This window comes from Oncorhynchus nerka, linkage group LG20 (genome assembly GCF_034236695.1).
Source record: "Oncorhynchus nerka isolate Pitt River linkage group LG20, Oner_Uvic_2.0, whole genome shotgun sequence".
Lineage (NCBI taxonomy): Eukaryota > Metazoa > Chordata > Actinopteri > Salmoniformes > Salmonidae > Oncorhynchus > Oncorhynchus nerka.
This window is the reverse complement of record NC_088415.1, coordinates 78,663,854-78,681,913: the sequence shown is the minus strand read 5'-3', so window position 1 is coordinate 78,681,913 and position 18,060 is coordinate 78,663,854. Positions and strand designations below refer to the sequence as shown.

Genomic DNA, 18,060 nt, shown 5'->3' with positions numbered 1-18,060 from the left:
GAGGATTTTTTACTTTTATTGTCCATTTCAGAATAAAGCTGTAATGTGTTGAAATGTGAATAGTACAAGTCAATACTTGGAAGTGAATACTTTCCGAGGGTTGTATATACATGCGTTACCACAGATACAGGAGCCTGAAATCTGATTCCAGTCATATTTATGTCCTTTTAATCACAATGATGTCATTAAAATTCAACTCCTGTTTTTTTTATCGCTTTAGTGCATTTTTCACAGGTATGTGGTACATTTTCACAGGTATGTGGTACATTTTCACAGGTATGTGGTACATTTTCACAGGTATGTGGTACATTTTCACAGGTATGTGGTACATTTTCACAGGTATGTGGTGCATTTTTCACAGGTATGTGGTACATTTTCACAGGTATGTGGTACATTTTCACAGGTATGTGGTACATTTTCACAGGTATGTGGTACATTTTCACAGGTATGTGGTACATTTTCACAACTCAGTACAAAACTCAAAACAGATGATAAAAAAAAGCAGTTGTTTCCAAACTCGATACACGTTTTCATTTAACTAAGTACAACACACAAAATCATACAGTCCCTCAATTTTAATCTGTGTTTCATCTAGAAATTCATGTTCCACATTGCAATACATATTCATATAAAGTCATTGCCTTTCACAATGCAATACTCACATTACTTTAGATATTATTATCTTTCTTTTGTTAAAATACATTTGACTATTGCTTAATCTGACTGCTGTTAATTGATGATCATGTAAACGTTTGGTAAACCTATAGATTTAACATGTCAACTGGTTTGTCTACTACAGGTTTTGACCTATGTAATGATGTCTGTAAAGCAGAAACATAAAAAGTGTGATACTGTATGTAGTCGATGCACTACTATGATGACTATCGAATATTGACAAGATGAGAGATGTACTGTATGTAACAAATCAAATTGGGTGCGTACACAGATTAGCAGATGTTACCATTGGTGGAAAAAGTAACCATGACTCAAGTAAAAGTGAAAATCACAGAGTAAAATACTACTTTAGTAAAAGTCTAAAAGTATTTGGTTTTAAATATACTTAAGTATCAAAAGTAAATGGAAAGGCTCAAATGTATTCAACAGTAGAAGTAAAAGTTCCTTATATTAAGCAAACCAGACGGCACAATTGTCTTTTTTTAAATGTTATTGACAGATAGCCAGTGGCACACTCCAACACTCAGACAGTAATTTACAAACAAAGAATTTGTGTTTAGTGAGTCTGCCAGATCAGAGGCAGTAGGGATGACCAGGGATGTTCTCTTGATATGTGTGAATTGGACCATTTTACGGTCAAAATGTAACAAGTACTTTTGGGTGTCAGGAAAAATGTTTGTTTTCTTTAGGAATGTAGTGAAGTAAAAGTTGGCAAAAATAAAAAATATATAAATATAAATAGCAAAGTAAAGTACAGATACCCCCAAAAAACAACTTAAGTAGTACTTTAAAGTATTTTTACTGAAGTACTTTACACTACTGGATGTTACAGCAGGTGCAACGAAATGCTTGTGTTTCTAGCAGTGCAGTAATACAATATCAAATCAAATCAAATCAAATGTATTTGTCACATACACATGGTTAGCAGATGTTAATGCGAGTGTAGCGAAATGCTTGTGCTTCTAGTTCCGACAATGCAGTAATAACCAATGCAGTAATAACCAATGCAGTAATAACCAATGCAGTAATAACCAATGCAGTAATAACCAATATCAATACAATACCAATACGCAAATAATCCATAAAGTCCACAACAAGAAAAATGCATCCCCTATACAGTAAACATGTATCCAAAATGAAGTTGCTGGGGTCTTATTGGTGGCAGGAGGGTATTACAATACTGTAATATCGTAATAGATGCAATTACGCAGCAGACACTATTATGTGACGACAGTCCACACCTCTTGGTATGTGTCCCCAGTGGGAATCAAAGTAACATCTCTGGTATTGCTAATGCCATGCTCTTATGAACCGAGCCAAGTACAGGACTACTACAATACATAAGTACAATACAATACGGTAAAATACAATACACTCTTACAATAAAGGTGAAAGATCTATTATTCCCATCCCCGTGAGTGTTCCATCCTCCTTCAAGCCATGCAATGATTTAAATTCAGACCTATGCCAGGATTGGATTCGCCATGCCAACAGCCTTTCTCCCCAGGTGCATGAACAATGGGAATATTTACTGTGATTTTGATGAGAACCGATAGCCAAATGCTCAAGACAGGCTTGATGCAAACTAGTGCCTGCTAAACATGATGTTTCATTAAAACAAATTGTAGTACCGCGTAGCTCAGTTGGTAGAGCATGGCACTTGCAACACCGGGGTAGTGGGTTTGATTCCCACGGGGGACCAGTATGAAAAATGTATACCCTCACTACTGAAAGTTGCTCTGGATAAGAGTGTTTGCTAAAATATAAGATTATTACATTGTGAAAGATGTCTTCAATGATCACACATGGCATACTGTAGATATTATGGACATTTTATGTGCAGTCAATTTCAATGGCCTAATGTGAAAACAGTGCAATGTACTGTAATTTACAGTACTGTAGCATACTACATTCAAAGGCCAATGTTGAAACACGTATTTTGCGATTGGATTAACTGCTAAATTCTGGAAGATATTACAGTATGTTGAGTTTTGGGGATTAAACCAATGTTCTCATCATATTTCACAGTAAACTCATGTTTTGGATCAATGGTTATGTGGTGAAAGATGTCTACTAACAAAATGAATGCACAGTGAAAGGTCTTGAATGTAAAACTGGCTGTGTTACAAGTGGTACCAGTTTGGAGTTTTGTATAATTCACCACATACTTGTGAAAATAGTACCAAAGTGATGATTAAAAAAAAATGTATGTCAGTCCTGTGATGTGTAGTAATGCTGTTGGAAATGTTAGAAGATCCTATCTGACAGTCATTGACCAATATCATAATCTTTATCTATCTACTTATATGTCACTCAGTGGTCCCTCTGCCTCGACCACTACCTAAGTGTTTTATATAGTATGAATTTGTATCTTCAGATGAGTATAATGACCTAAATGACCTAAATGGGACAATTACACAACACAATATATAAACCAATGCATTATGGGTAAGATCTAAGAGGAAGTCTACACTAAGGAGTTAAGCTGGTGCTTACTGTACAAAGGTCATATTGACCTCTCTGCCTCTTTATATAATCTTTACAATGAGAAGAAGACAGATCTATCTTATTACTTTTCTCTTTCTCTCACACACAATTCAATTTCTCTTTCTCACAATTTCTTTCGCTCTGTCTCTCGCTCTTTTTCTGTTTCTTTAAAGCCTGTATATACACTGAGTATACCAAACATCAGGAACACCTTCCTAATACTGAGTTACACCCCCTTTGCCCTTAGAACAGCCTCAATTCGTCGGGGCATGGACTCTACAAGGTCTCAAAAGCGTTCCACAGGGATGCTGGCCCATGTTGACTCTAACGCTTCCCACAGTTGTTTCAAGTTGGCTGGATGTCCTTTGTCAACCTGACTCAAGAATCTACATCCTGTCTTAGGACAACATGTTTCTGGCTTATTAAAATGGACCACAACAGAGGTCTTATCTTTGGAAAATTCCACCAAGGGAGAGCAAGAGGAGAGAAGAAGAGCATTTTGGATTTTACAGTAGAATGTCGACTTGACAGCTGAATGACAATGAACCACCCTGGTCAGGTCTCGCCTCTGACACCGCCTGGTATAGAGGTCCTGTATGGCATGGAGCTCAGCCCCAGGGATGTCCTGGGCCGTACACATTACCCTCTGTAGCGTCTTGCAGTCAGATGCCAAGCAGTTGCCATACCAAGCAGTGTTGCAGCCAATGGTGCAGCTGTAGAACTTTTGAGGATCTGAGGGCCCATGACAAATCTTTTCAATCTCCTGAGGGGGAAGAGGTGTTGTCATCCATTTTCATGACTTTGTTAGTGTGTTTGGTACATTACAAGTCCTTAGTGATGTGGACACAGAGGAACTTGAAGCTCTCGACCCGCTCCTGTACAGCCTGATCGATGTGAATGGAGGCATGCTCAGCCCTCCGTTTCCTGTAGTCCATGGTCAGCTCCAACACTTAATGAGGGTGTTGGAGGTGTGCGTGGTCACGCAGTTGTAGGTGAACTGGGAGTACAGGGGGAACTTTAGTGATTTGGGACATCAGTGACTTTGCTACAAGTCGTTTTAGCTCTGTAAGTCATGCAAGTCAGCTACAGTAGGTTTTGTATGAGTGAGAAAGATAACAGGCATATTCATGTTTTTTTGTGCAAGTTTTTTAAACAAAAAATACATAAAAAATCAACTATATTGGAGCCTCCCGATTGGCGCAGCGGTCTACGCCACTGCATCGCAGTGTTTGAGGCATCACTACAGACCCGGGTTTGATCCCAGGCTGTGTCGCAGCCAACCGCGACTGGGAAACTCATGGGGCGGCTCACAATTGGCCCAGCGTCGTCTGGGTTAGGGGAGAGTTTGGCCTGCCGGGATGTCCTTGTCCCATCGTGCACTTGCGACTCCTTGTGGCTGGCTGGGCGCATGCATGCTGACTTCGGTCGCCAGTTGTATGGTATTTCCTCCGACTCATTGGTGTGGCTGGCTTCCGGGTTAAGCGAGAAGTGTGTCAAGAAGCAGTGCGGCCTGGCAGGGTTGTGCTTCAGAGGTCGCATGGCTCTCGACCTTCGCCTGTCCCGAGTCAGTACCGGAGTTGCAGTGATGGGACACGACTGTAACAACCAATTGGATATCACGAAAAGGGGGTAAAAAGTAAACAAGATCACATTTTTTTATGTAATTGAAGGTTTTTCTGTAAACACCATGTTCAGCTGACTGCACTTTTAAGACGCTCCCTTGGCAGCAGCCACATACTATTATCCCCTTGAAACCAACTGAAAGTCACTTTTTGAAAACAGAATGGGAAAAAAGGCACAAAAAAGCTGTACCTTGCTCTCTATCGTCATCTGTTTTTAGATATATCACCCTCATCATGATAGGACCTTCCGTCGAAGAGGTATTGAGGAGCAAACCAATAGCCTATCCAAACTGAAAACAAATTTACTGCGGCATGCAACCGACGCAGGCGCTGCATTCCCCATTGCGCCCCCTAGGTGGAGCACGTCGCCATAGCCGCACTCTTGCCCCTGCCCCGTCTGTAAAGTCCTTTGTATGAATCACAAGTGAACAGGCAATCCTACCATGCCCCATTCGCTTGCAGATGACGGTAGCCGCTGGATAGAAACAACTACTGTCGCTGCAAATGCATCTGTCAGAAAGAGAAAGACGCGCAATAACTTCTTCAACAATTGAGTGATAGCTTACATATTTTGAAAGTTACAACATTTTAACTGCGTTTAGCCGTTTACCAAGTCCGTCGTTCATAGTGCGTTGATAATATAAGTTTTTCTTTCTCCTGAAAAACCGCGAACGCATGTGAGAGTATAACAGTTTGCCATTTTTAGATTCAAACCCTACACTTTTTCCGACTTCGTCCATCAGTCTTTATAGAGCCTTCAACTTTTGAGGAATCGAAAGTAGAAGCCTGAGTGGAAAAGCTTGTGTGGAGATTGATGTTTTACTGAAATGGACGTGAGAGTATATCCACCTCCACCACAGTCTTTATCAGCAACAGATTCTTCCCGATTGGGACCCTTGCAGTATACCGATTCCCCGTACTGCAATAAGGTGAGTCGCATCTGGACACGGTTATAGAAACCTAGGTTATTGGTTTCATTGTTCACAATGTTATGGAGATGCGTAAAAACGCGGTTCGGAAGGTGAACACTGTTTATAGCCGTTACGCCCTGAAATAAAACCACTTTCTGTCCATTCATTTGAAAGCAGTGATAACAGTAACAAACACTCGTGCACAACATGTATAGTTATTTAATGTCATATGTTATATATAAAAAAAGATTGCTTGTTTTATCCTTTGTCAGTACGTATAAACTGGTGATGAACGCAGCGCATCACTGTCAGTGAAGTTGCTTTCAAAGTGCTCAACTTAGTTTTTATCTCAGTTGATGACAACATGGGCTGTTGTTTCTATGTGATTGCATCACTTACAGGGTTTAGGATATAATAACCATTACAAAAATGCCTTATGTTCAATGCAATCCTATACCTCTGGTTATATGAAGTAGCTGTGCCTCTATTACGCACTGTAACTGAACCCTTGTCTTGTTTATACACATCATCTCACTATAATACAACCTTTGTTATTTACAGTCTGCTTTCAAACACACAGTTTAAATTGACTTTCACATTAAGATTGTCTGAAGAAGGCCTGTCCTGCATAATAATACTATTCTGTGTGTGTGTATGTGTGTGTGTGTGTGTGTGTGTGCGTGTATGTGTATGTGTGCGTGTGTGTATGTGTGTGTGTGAGGGAGAGAGAGCGAAAGAGAGAGAGACCGTATGGGGGTAGGGATGTTGAAGGGAGGGTTAGAGCAGAGTGGGGGTATGGGGGTAGGGATGTTGAAGGGAGGGTTAGAGCAAAATGGGGGTAGGGATGTTGAAGGGAGGGTTAAAGCAGAATGGGGGTAGGGATGTTGAAGGGAGGGTTAGAGCAGAATGGGGGTAGGGATGTTGAAGGGAGGGTTAGAGCAGAATGGGGGTAGAGATGTTGAAGGGAGGGCTAGAGAAGAATGGGGGTATGGGGGTAGGGATGTTGAAGGGAGGGTTAGAGCAGAATGGGGGTATGGGGGTAGGGATGTTGAAGGGAGGGGAGGTTAGAGCAGAGTGGGGGTATGGGGGTAGGGATGTTGAAGGGAGGGTTAGAGCAGGATGGGGGTAGGGATGTTGAAGGGAGGGTTAGAGCAGAGTGGGGGTATGGGGGTAGGGATGTTGAGGGAGGGTTAGAGCAGAGTGGGGGTATGGGGGTAGGGATGTTGAAGGGAGGGTTAGAGCAGAGTGGGGGTATGGGGGTAGGGATGTTGAAGGGAGGGTTAGAGCAGAATGGGGGTAGGGATGTTGAAGGGAGGGTTAGAGCAGAATGGGGGTAGGGATGTTGAAGGGAGGTTAGAGCAGAATGGGGGTATGGGGGTAGGGATGTTGAAGGGAGGGTTAGAGCAGAGTGAGGGTATGGGGGTAGGGATGTTGAATGGAGGGTTAGAGCAGAGTGGGGGTATGGGGGTAGGGATGTTGGAGGGCGGGTTAGAGCAGAATGGGGGTTGTACTATTTCTCCCTATGCCTTTTGATTCACTGCTCTGTCTTTTTTATAGAAGATCTCATAAGTATCTGCAATGAAAATGTAAGAGAGGGAGATAAAGAGAGATGGAGGAAGTCCTATAGATATAATCCGAAATATTGAATTGTACTGGTGGAGAAAGTCCATGTAGTGTGAACACTATCCAAGATTTTCCATTTTAGCATTCAGAGTAATGAAATGGGGGTAGGGAGGTTCATAGAGGTAGAGAGAGAGCGAGAGGGAGGTTCATAGAGGTAGAGAGAGGGAGGGAGAGAGAGAGAGAGAGGGAGGTTCATAGAGGTAGAGAGAGAGAGAGAGAGAGATGGACTGGCAGAAAAGGAGAGAAAAGAGAAGTGTGCTATATCCAGAGAGGGAGAGAGAGAGGGAGAGAGAGGGAGGGAGAGAGAGAGAGGAAAGTGAGAGAATCAGAGGGAATGAGAGAGGGTGTGGTAGAGAGAGGGAGAGAGTGAGGGTGTAGAGCAAGAGAAATACAGACAGAGGGAATGAAAGAGAGTGAGATATAAATCTGTGTGGTAGAGAGAGGGGGGGGGGGGGTGAAAGAGAGATGTGATTGTGAGAGGGGAGTGAGGTATGTCCAGTGCAAACAGACAGAGATGGCCTGTGTGCTGCTGTTTGAGGTATCTGTATGTGTGAATACCCAGAGATAGAGGCAGTCCTATACTGACTGCACTGTTATCTGCAACAATTCATCTAATACTTAAAATATTTCTGTCCGGGGATCACTGTTGTGACTGCTGCTATGTCTAAGCAGAGGTTTTATTCACCTCTAGTTTAATTCAGAATCGTGGTTTGATTCAGGCCCATTTCTCTTGACAGTAGATTGGCTGTTTGATTAGCTATTCTGTCTGACTCCCTCGTCTAAAATATTATTCATGAACATCAGTTCACGATCACTTGCCATTTAGTTGGTGCAAAGTAATTGAGGAAAGAGAGAGTGGTCCATAATTTGATTTCTTGTTATGATTATGATACTGTAATGTAATAACATCATCAAATCGTAGTTGCTATGGGAGATGGGGTTGTTTGCTCTTATTGTCTAGAATTGCAGAAAGACTGAATGACACTCCAGAGCTTTTATTGATGACTGGGTAACTTTTGCTTTTGTGACAGTTTTCATTGATTCTGAGATGGTTGAAGAAATATGGTTTCATGTAACACTCTACAACATGCCCTGGGTGCAGCCATTTTGCTTCCTGGTTCTCATCTAAGATGATAAATCTGATATGTCAGTTCTGCATTCTTGTCATGGACTTTACTCAGTTGTACTGACACTGTGGTGTCTTTGTCTGTCTGTGTGTTTGTGTGCGTGTCATTGTTCTGTATGAGTGTGAGTGGTTGTATCATTGCTCTGTGTGTGTGCATGTGTGTCATCTCTCTACGTGTGTGTCTGTGCGTATGTCTTAGCCTCAGGCATTTTAAATTAAGTCCAAATTACTGAGCTCTTTGGTGGTCCTGGAACTCTGAGGGGCTCTGGGAAGTCGACCCCGACATTAATACTCTGTCCTTTGTGTTTACTAACCAAGCACACACAGTGCCACAGACCTGGGTTCAAATACTATTTGATATCTTTGAGCGTTTACTCTAGCTTGCTTGGAGTGCCAGATGAGCAGTGTTTACAGTTTTGGGACTATTCTATTGGTCCATTAAGCCAGGCAAGTTCAGTTGAGCAGCAGATAAAGTATTTGACATGATTTCAAATTGTATTTGAACCCAGGTCTGCACAGCACAGGCCTAGAACAGGCAGGGAGCACAAAAGCACAGCAGTTAGGCTCATTGTCAGCCTCATCCACAGAGAGCTGGCTCACGTTTTGAATATTATCTGCATCTATATTTACATTTCTGGTCCATTTATGGCATTGACATTTCTCATCCTACCTACAGAGAGAATGTTGAGCTCCTAGTAGCTGTCAAGCATAGTAATCTTTGTAAGGCAACTTACTGATTGATGTAGAACAATAGTTCCAGACCTACTTGTTTAACTTGCTATGAAAAAGTATTTCTACTTGTTTGTTTGTTTTGTGCATATTTTTGACAATGATCCAAAACACACAATCAAGTCTACATGAAAATGGTTAAAAAGCAACACATTTGAAGTTTTAGAATGGCCTAGTCAAAGTCCAGGCCTAATCCCAATTGAGATGTGGTGGCAAGACTTGAAACGAGCAGTTCATGCTTGAAAACCCACAAATGTTGCTGTGTTAAAGCAGTTCTACATGGAGGAGTGGGCCAAAAGTCCTCCACAACGACGTGAGAGACTGATCAACAACTACAGGAAGCATTTGGTTGCAGTCATTGCAGCTAAAGGTGGCACAACAACCAGTTATTGAGTGTAAGGGGGCAATTACTTTTTCACACGGGGGAACTGGGTGTTGCATAACTTTGTTAATTAAATAAATAAAATAAGTATCCATTTTGTTGTTATTTGTAAACTCAGGTATGTAATATTAGGTTTTGGTTGAAGATCTTCAGTAACAAAAATATCAGAAAGGGCAATGTACATCGCTGTGGCAGCAGTAGTCTCTGATTCAATGAAGTTATACTACAGTAACATTCCAGGGTTTGTCCTGGAAAATTGCTTAGGTGGTGCCTCAGTTTCCTATGCAGGAGAAACCTTACATTCCATTTACACTTACCTGGAGGCAATGCCTAAGTTGTGTGTACTGCACTGTTCTAAATGTGTTGAGAGGAAGATGAATGTAAACCCGACTACATACCTAGATATCAATCTGGTTTTTGTTTTGTTCTTTTCACTACTTCAAAGCAATGCTGTAAATTGGCCAATCACAGAATCCAGATCCCAACTCAGATATATTTACTGTACAACATGGACACATTCACAAGATAACCCTGTCGTCTTTTGTGAACAGTAAATTGCTGTATGAATGTTACTTTGTGAGTCATAAGCATGTTATAAAGCTTCAGAAGCCTATTATAAACCTTTTTTAAGGCTTCATAAGCTGTGACCTTACACTGAGGGATATCTACCTGGTTATGGCTAGAGTCAACAGCTTCTGTCAACAACAAACTTAAGTGTGTGGATCAACATACTATAGACAGATTGTAATGCACACATTGTGGAAATGTGCCTTTGTCTTTAGGCAATGACATTGACAGAGATGAGAAACAGCAACAACATTTCATAGGTCAGAATGCCTGACTACTGACTCCAACTGTAGATGTAGACCAGTTAGTCTGCTTTATGTTGGAAGGGATTGAATGATCTTCACCAACCCGTAAACTAAAAACTCTGCCCAGGGATGAACAGTGGTTTTAAAGGAGGCATTGTAGGCACACATGTAAAGTAAGACAGCAGTTGTCTTTGAGGGAATCCTCCTCAGTCCCAGGGCCAGATTCATGAAGCATATCAGGGTAGAATTGCTGATCTAGGATCAGTGTTGCATTTTAGATCATAATGAATAAGATTATATGGACTGGGGGAACCTGATCCTAGATCAGCACTCTTACTTTGAGACGCCTCATGAACACGGGTCATGGAGTAGCCTATCCCTCTCGGTTGATACATTCTCCTTCCAGAGAGACATCAGGGACTGTGACATACTCTGTTTCACAGAATCATGTCTCTCTCCGGATATACTGGCCCTGTCCATACAGCAAGCTGGGTTCTCAGTACATCGCGCAAACAGGAATAAAGAACTCTCCGGGAAGAAGAAAGGCGGGGTGTATGTTTCATGATTAACTACTCATGGTGTGAGATAACGTACAGAAACTCAAGTCCTTTTGTTCACCCAACCTAGAATATCTCACAATCAAATGCCGACCTTATTACCTCCCCAGATAATTATCTTCGGTTATAGTCACAGCCGTGTATATTCCTCCTCAAGCCGATAACCTCAAGGAGCTACACTGGACTTTGTGCAAACTGGAAACCACATATCCTGAGGCCGCTTTATTGTAGCTGGGGATTTTAACAAAGCAAATTTGAGGAAAACGCCACCGAAGTTCTATCAACACATTGACTGTAGTACTCACACTGCTAAAACACTTGATCACTGCTACTCCCCCTTCCGGGATGCCTACAAGGCTCTACAAGGCTCTCCACAGCCCTCCCTCAGGGCAAATCAGTTCACGGCTCCATTTTGCTCCTCCCTTCCTGTAGGTAGAAACTCAAACAGGAAGTACCCCTGGTCTGACCAATCGGAATCCATGCTTCAAGACTGTTTTGATGTATACACGGACACGGTGACTGAGTTCATCAGGAAATGTATAAGCGATGTTGTTCCCACTGTGACTGTTAAAACCTACCCAAACTAGAAACAGTGGCTAGACGGCAGCATTCGCAAAAAACTGAAAGAGCGAACCCCCGTATTTAACCATGGCAAGGTGACTGGGAATATGGTCGAATACAAACAGTGTAGTTATCAAACAGGCATAACGTCAGTACAGAGACAAAGTGGAGTTGCAATTCAACGGCTCAGACACGAGACGTATGTGGCAGGGTCTACAGACTATCACGGATTACAAAGGGGAAACCAGCCACGTCGCGGACACCAACGTCTTGCTCCAGGACAAGCTAAACACTTTCTTTGCCCGCTCCCAAGGACTGTGGGCTCCCTTTCTCCGTGACCGACGTGTGTAAGACATTTAAGCGTGTTAACCCTCACAAGGCTGCCAGCGCAGATGGGATCCCTAGCCTTGTCCTCAGAGCATGTGCAGACCAGCTGGCTGGAGTGTTTACGGACATATTAAATCTTTCCCTATCCCAGTTTGCTGTCCCCACTTGCTTCACAATGTCCACCATTGTTCCTGTAACGAAGAAAGCAAAGGTAACTGACCTCAATGACTACCTGACTCCCTGGACCCACTTCAGTTTGCATACCACCCCAACAGATCCACAGACGATGCAATCGCCATCACACTGCACACTGCCCTATCCTATTTGAACAAAGATGAATACCTACGTAAGAATGTTGTTCATTGACTATAGCTCAGCCTTCAACACCACAGCACCCTCCAACCTCATCATTACGTTTGGGGCCCTGGGTCTAAACCCTGGCCTGTGCATCTGGGTCCTGGACTTCCTGACGGCCGCCCCCCAGGTGGTGAAGGTAGGAAACAACACCTCCACTTCACTGATCCACAAGGATGCGTGCTCAGCCCCCTCCTGTAATGCCTGTTCACCCATGACTGTGTGGCCACGCACGCCTCCAACTCAATCATCACGTTTGCAGACGACACAACAGTAGTAGACAGCCTACAGGGAGGAGGTGATGGCCCAGCCAGACTGGTTCCAGGAAAATAACCTCTCCCTCAACATCAACAAAACAAAGGAGCTGATCGTGGACTTCAGGAAACAGCAGAGGGAGCACACCCCTATCCACATCGACAGGACTGCAGTAGAGAAGGTGGAATTGCTTCAAGTTCCTCTGCGTACACATCACTGACAATCTAAAATGGTCCACCCACACAGACAATGTGGTGAAGAAAGCGCAACAGCTCCTCTTCAACCTCAGGAGGCTTAATAAATGTGGCTTGGCTAATTTACATAATTTGAGTCAATTGGAGGTGTACCTGTGGATGTATTTCAAGGCCTACCTTCAAACTCAGTGCCTCCTTGCTTGACATCATGGTATAATCAAAAGAAATCAGCCAAGTCCTCAGAAAAATAATTGTAGACTTCCACAAGTCTGATTTATCTTTGGGAGCAATTTCCAAATGCCTGAAGGTACCATGTTCATCTGTACAAGCAATAGTACGCAAGTATAAACACCATGGGACCACGGAGCCTTCATACCGCTCAAGAAGGACACACATTCTGTCTCCTTAGAGATGAACGTACTTTGGTGTGAAAAGTGCAAATCAATCCCAGAACAACAGCAAAGGACCTTGTGAAGATGCTGGAGGAAACAGGTATCTATATCCACAGTAAAACTAGTCCTATATTGACATAACCTGAAAGGCCGCTCAGCAAGGAAGAAGTCACTGCTCCAAAACCGCCATAAAAAAGACAAGACAACGGTTTGCAACTGCACATGGGGACAAAGATCATACTTTTTGGGGAATTGTCCTCTGGTCTGATGAAACAAAAATAGAACTGTTTTGGCCAGTAGGGGCAAAATGGCTTAAGGACAACAAAGTCAAGGTATTGGAGTGGCCATCACAAAGCCTTGACCTCAATCCTAACTGAAAAAACTGAACTGAAAAAGCGTGTGCGAGCAAGGAGGCCTACAAACCTAACTCAGTTACACCAGCTAGGTCAGGAGGAATGGGCCAAAATTCACCCAACTTATTGTGGGAAGCTTGTGGAAGGCTATGAAAAACGTTTGACCCAAGTAAAACAATTTAAAGGCAATGCTACCAAATACTAATTGAGTGTATGTAAACTTTTGACCCACTGGGAATGTGATGAAAGAAATAAAAGCTGAAAGAAATAATTATCTCTACTATTATTCTTATTTCGCATTCTTAAAATAAAGTGGTGATCCTAACTGACCTAAGAAGGGGAATTTTTACTAGGATTAAACGTCAGGAATTGAAAAACTGAGTTTAAATGTATTTGGCTGAGGTGTATGTAAAGTTCTGACTTCAACTGTACTGTATATACTGTATTCTATTCTACTGTATTTTAGTCAATGCCACTCTGACATTGCTCGTCCTAATATTGATACATTTCTTATTTCCATTCTTTTACTTTAGATTTGTGTGTTGGTAGATACGACTACACTGTTGGAGCTAGGAACAAAATACATTTGTATACACCCACAATAACATCTGCTAAATATATGTATGTGACCAATTTGATTTCATTTGAAATGTGCAGGGTTGATGCAAGTAACATGTGTTGTATGTTAAAGTCTTTACTCACACCCTCTCAATCAAACCTGGGTTGTATAGCTCCACATACGTAATCAACATGCATGTTGTGTTGGTTGCTAAGCACTGTAAGTGTAGGTGCAATGCTCTCACTTAACCTACACCGGGTGCTATGCATACTATTCACACTTAAGCAATGGTATAGAATCCACACATGACAAGTAGCCCACTATGGCTGCTCCTTCTGCTTAGATGCTTCTCCTGTCTACTAACATCATGAGTAATGCTTGGTATCAGGTCAACTCTGACACATAACTTACTTCACGTTACTTTCCTGAATGTAGTATGCTTCCAAAGTGTTTATTTATGTATTACCATTCAATCCATAGGATATACTCAAATAGAATATAAAATGAGCCTGGTTACATAAGTCTTGTGCCTGGTTATATAGTATTATATAGTCTTCCTCTCTCGCAATTCAATTTCAATTTAGGGGCTTTATTGGCATTGGAAACATATGTTTACATTTCCAAAGCAAGTGAAATAGATAATAACCAAAAGTCAAATAAACAATCAGAAATGAACAGTAAACATTACACTCACAAGTTTCAAAATATTAGAGACATTTCTCTCTCTGTCTTGGTCTTCTTCCGTCTCTTTGTGTGTTTGTTTCTCTCTCTAAGTCTGTCTGTCTCTTTCTCTCTCTCTGTCTCATTGTGTATTTGTCTGTCTGTCTGTCTGTCTGTCTGTCTGTCTGTCTGTCTGTCTCTCTCTCTCTCTCTCTCTCTCTCTGTCTTGGTCTTCTTCTGTCTCTTTGTGTGTTTGTTTCTCTCTCTAAGTCTGTCTGTCTCTCTCTCTCTCAGTCTCATTGTGTATTTGTCTGTCTGTCTGTCTGTCTGTCTGTCTGTCTGTCTGTCTGTCTGTCTGTCTGTCTGTCTGTCTGTCTGTCTGTCTGTCGGTCTGTCTGTCGGTCTCTCTCTCTTTCACTCTTTCTCAACAGGCTACCACAGAGCAGAGCACGAGGCTCACTATGCTGAGGGCTTCCTAAAAAGCCGGGCCTAATTGCGTCTGAATTCGTGCTTGCTGGTAACAATAGCAGGGACACTGTGTGTCCCTGTGCTGCGGCCAGCGGTCCACGGTTCACTGGGCGCTGTCGAAAGGCATGGGCCCTCTGATTGACAGTTTCAGCCCAACAGCAATGAAGGATTTAATTGTGCATCGTGTGCCTATCGACAGATAGAGAAACTCAGAGGGCTAGCTATGATGGTACTGTGGTGCTACTGTAAACACACACACACACACACACACACACACACACACACACAGGTTGCTATCAGAAGTTGATCTGATTCTGATTAGTCATTAAGATTAAAAAGGACATGATCCATATCAGAGGTTATTGGGTTGTTGATCCATGTCCGTTGGTGGCTTGACGTATTGCTGAGTTTTTCCACTAAGCATTACAATAGGAAGACAGCCTGTTTCTGATTGTTGTTTGACTCATGGAACAAGATGACATAGAATGGAACCGAGCTGAATCATCACCTGATGATGTCATGCCAGGTTAGATGCGGATTTGGGATGTTATGAATTTCTCATGTTTTGAAGCTAGAATCCTTAGTTGCTACATCCATTTTTGATTCTTGAAGAATATAACATATGAATGCAACATCAGTGGTTACATTTCTCCAGGCTCATTCCTCAGATTTCTACTAAAAGAGAGGCGGTGTGACTGCCGTAGCACTCAATTCTGTAATCATGAAGTGGTTTGAGAGGCTAGTTAAGGATCATATCACCTCCACCTTACCTGACACCCTAGACCCACTTCAATTTGCCTAATGCCCAATAGATCTACAGACGATACAATCGCAATCGCAGTGCACACTTCCCTATCGCATCTGGACAAGAGGAATACCTACGTCAGAATGCAGTTCATTGACTATTGTTCAGCCTTCATTGGCCCATTCCTGTAACTGAGTCAGGTTTGTAGGCCTCCTTGCTTGCACATGCTTTTTCAGTTCTGCCCACAAATGTTCAATGGGATTGAGGTCAAGCTTTTGTGATGGCCACTCCAATACCTGGACTTTGTTGTCCTTAAGGCATTTTGCCCCTACTTTGGAAGTATGCTTGGGGTCATTGTCCATTTGGAAGACCCATTTGCGACCAAGCTTTAACTTCCTGACTGATGTCTTGATATGTTGCTTCAATATATTCACATAATTTTCCCTCCTCATGATGCCACCTATTTTGTGAAGTGCACCAGTCCCTCCTGCAGCAAAGCACCCCTAAAACATGCTGCCACCCCTGGATTTCACAGTTGGGATGGTGTTCTTGCCAGCCTCCCCCTTTTTCCTCCAAACATAACGATGGTCATTATGGCCAAAACAGTTCTATTTTTATTTCATCAGACCAGAGCATAAAAAGTACAATCTTTGTCCCCATGTGCAGTTGCAAACCGTAGTCTGTCTTTTTTATGGCGGTTTTGGAGCAGTGGCTTCTTCCTTGCTGAGCGGCCTTTCAGGTTATGTCGATATAGGACTCGTTTTACTGTGGATATAGATACTTTTGTACCTGTTTCCTCCAGCATCTTCACAAGGTATATTGCTGTTGTTCTGGGATTGATTTGCACTTTTCGCACCAAAGTACGTTCATCTCTAGGAGACAGAACGTGTGTCCTTCCTGAGCGCTATGACGACTGAGTGGTCCCATGGTATTTATACTTGCGCACTATTGTTTGTACAGATGAACGTGGTACCTTCAGGCGTTTGGAAGTTGCTCCCAAGGATGAACCAGACTTGTGGATGTCAGCAATTTTTTTCTGAGTTCTTGGCTGATTTCTTTTGATTTTCCCATGATGTCAAGCAAAGAGGCACTGAGTTTGAAGATAGGCCTTGAAATACATCCACAGGTACACAAATCGACTCAAATGATGTTAATTAGTGTTCTGGAATTTTCCAAGCTGTTTAAAGGCACAGTCAATTTAGTGTATGTAAACTTCTGACCCACTGGAATTGTGATTTATAAGTGAAATATTCTGTCTGTAAACAATTGTTGGAAAAATGACTTGTGTCATGCATTAAAGTAGATGTCCTAACCGACTTGCCAAAACTATTGTTTTTTTAATAAGAAGTTTGTGGAGAGGTTGAAAAACGAGTTTTAATGACTCCAACCTAAGTGTATGTAAACTTCTGACTTCAACTGTATATACTGTATTCTATTCAACTGTATATACTGTATTCTATTCTACTGTATATACTGTATTCTATTCAACTGTATATACTGTATTCTATTCTACTGTATATACTGTATTCTATTCAACTGTATATACTGTATTCTATTCTACTGTATTTTAGTCAATGCCATTTTGATTTGATTTGCTTTGTTATTGTTTCAATGAAGGATTCTAGCTTTAGGTACTACAAATGAAACTGGAACTGACTTTTTGAATGGTCAAAGGAATTTCCTTTTGGCTGAGGTAACTGTGGAATCGTTTTTTTGACTGTGTCTATGATCTTGAGCACGTTAGCAGAGATCGAGTTAGATCGTTCTGTCAACGAGTGTCAGAACATTTGGAAAATGACAGTGAATGGATGATATGGCACAGTGTGGCATTCATAAATTCAGCATCCCTGCATTGAAAAGTCAGCGGTCAAAATCACCTGTGTGTGTTTAACATCTTTGTGACTGTGTTAACTTTGTCAACAATGATTCTAATATGGTTTTCTCAACCATTCAGGTGTCAGATCTTAATTTGATCCAGTCTCCTACAGCGGGAAAATAAACCTGCAGCAATGGAAAATGTGAATGATTATGTAAATTATAATTATGGACATTTTTCTAGTGGTTGATACATTTTTCGGAAGGGCAAATCAAGTTTGGAAATTACAAACTTTTGAAGACTTTTTAAACCTACAAATAGAATATAAGTTCTCCAGCAACAGGGTGATCAGATTCAGATCTTATGACGCTAACACAAAGACAACTTCCAACTTCTGTAAGATGTGATACAAAACACACTGCCTCAATCCTATATAATTAGCTACTTCTCCC

General features: G+C 41.8%; 1 protein-coding gene across 2 annotated transcripts in view; it reads left to right on the top strand.

Annotated features, from left to right (window-relative positions):
* The first annotated feature begins 5,221 nt into the window (after nucleotides 1–5,221).
* LOC115103170 (thymocyte selection-associated high mobility group box protein TOX-like) overlaps nucleotides 5,222–18,060 on the top strand; it is a 100,512-nt gene continuing 87,673 nt past the window's right edge. For both annotated transcript variants that reach the window (XM_029623896.2, XM_029623895.2), the window contains exon 1: nucleotides 5,222–5,713. In XM_029623896.2, the coding sequence (XP_029479756.1) occupies nucleotides 5,612–5,713 (102 nt within the window). In that variant the 5' untranslated portion in view covers nucleotides 5,222–5,611. The remainder of the gene's footprint in view (nucleotides 5,714–18,060) is intronic.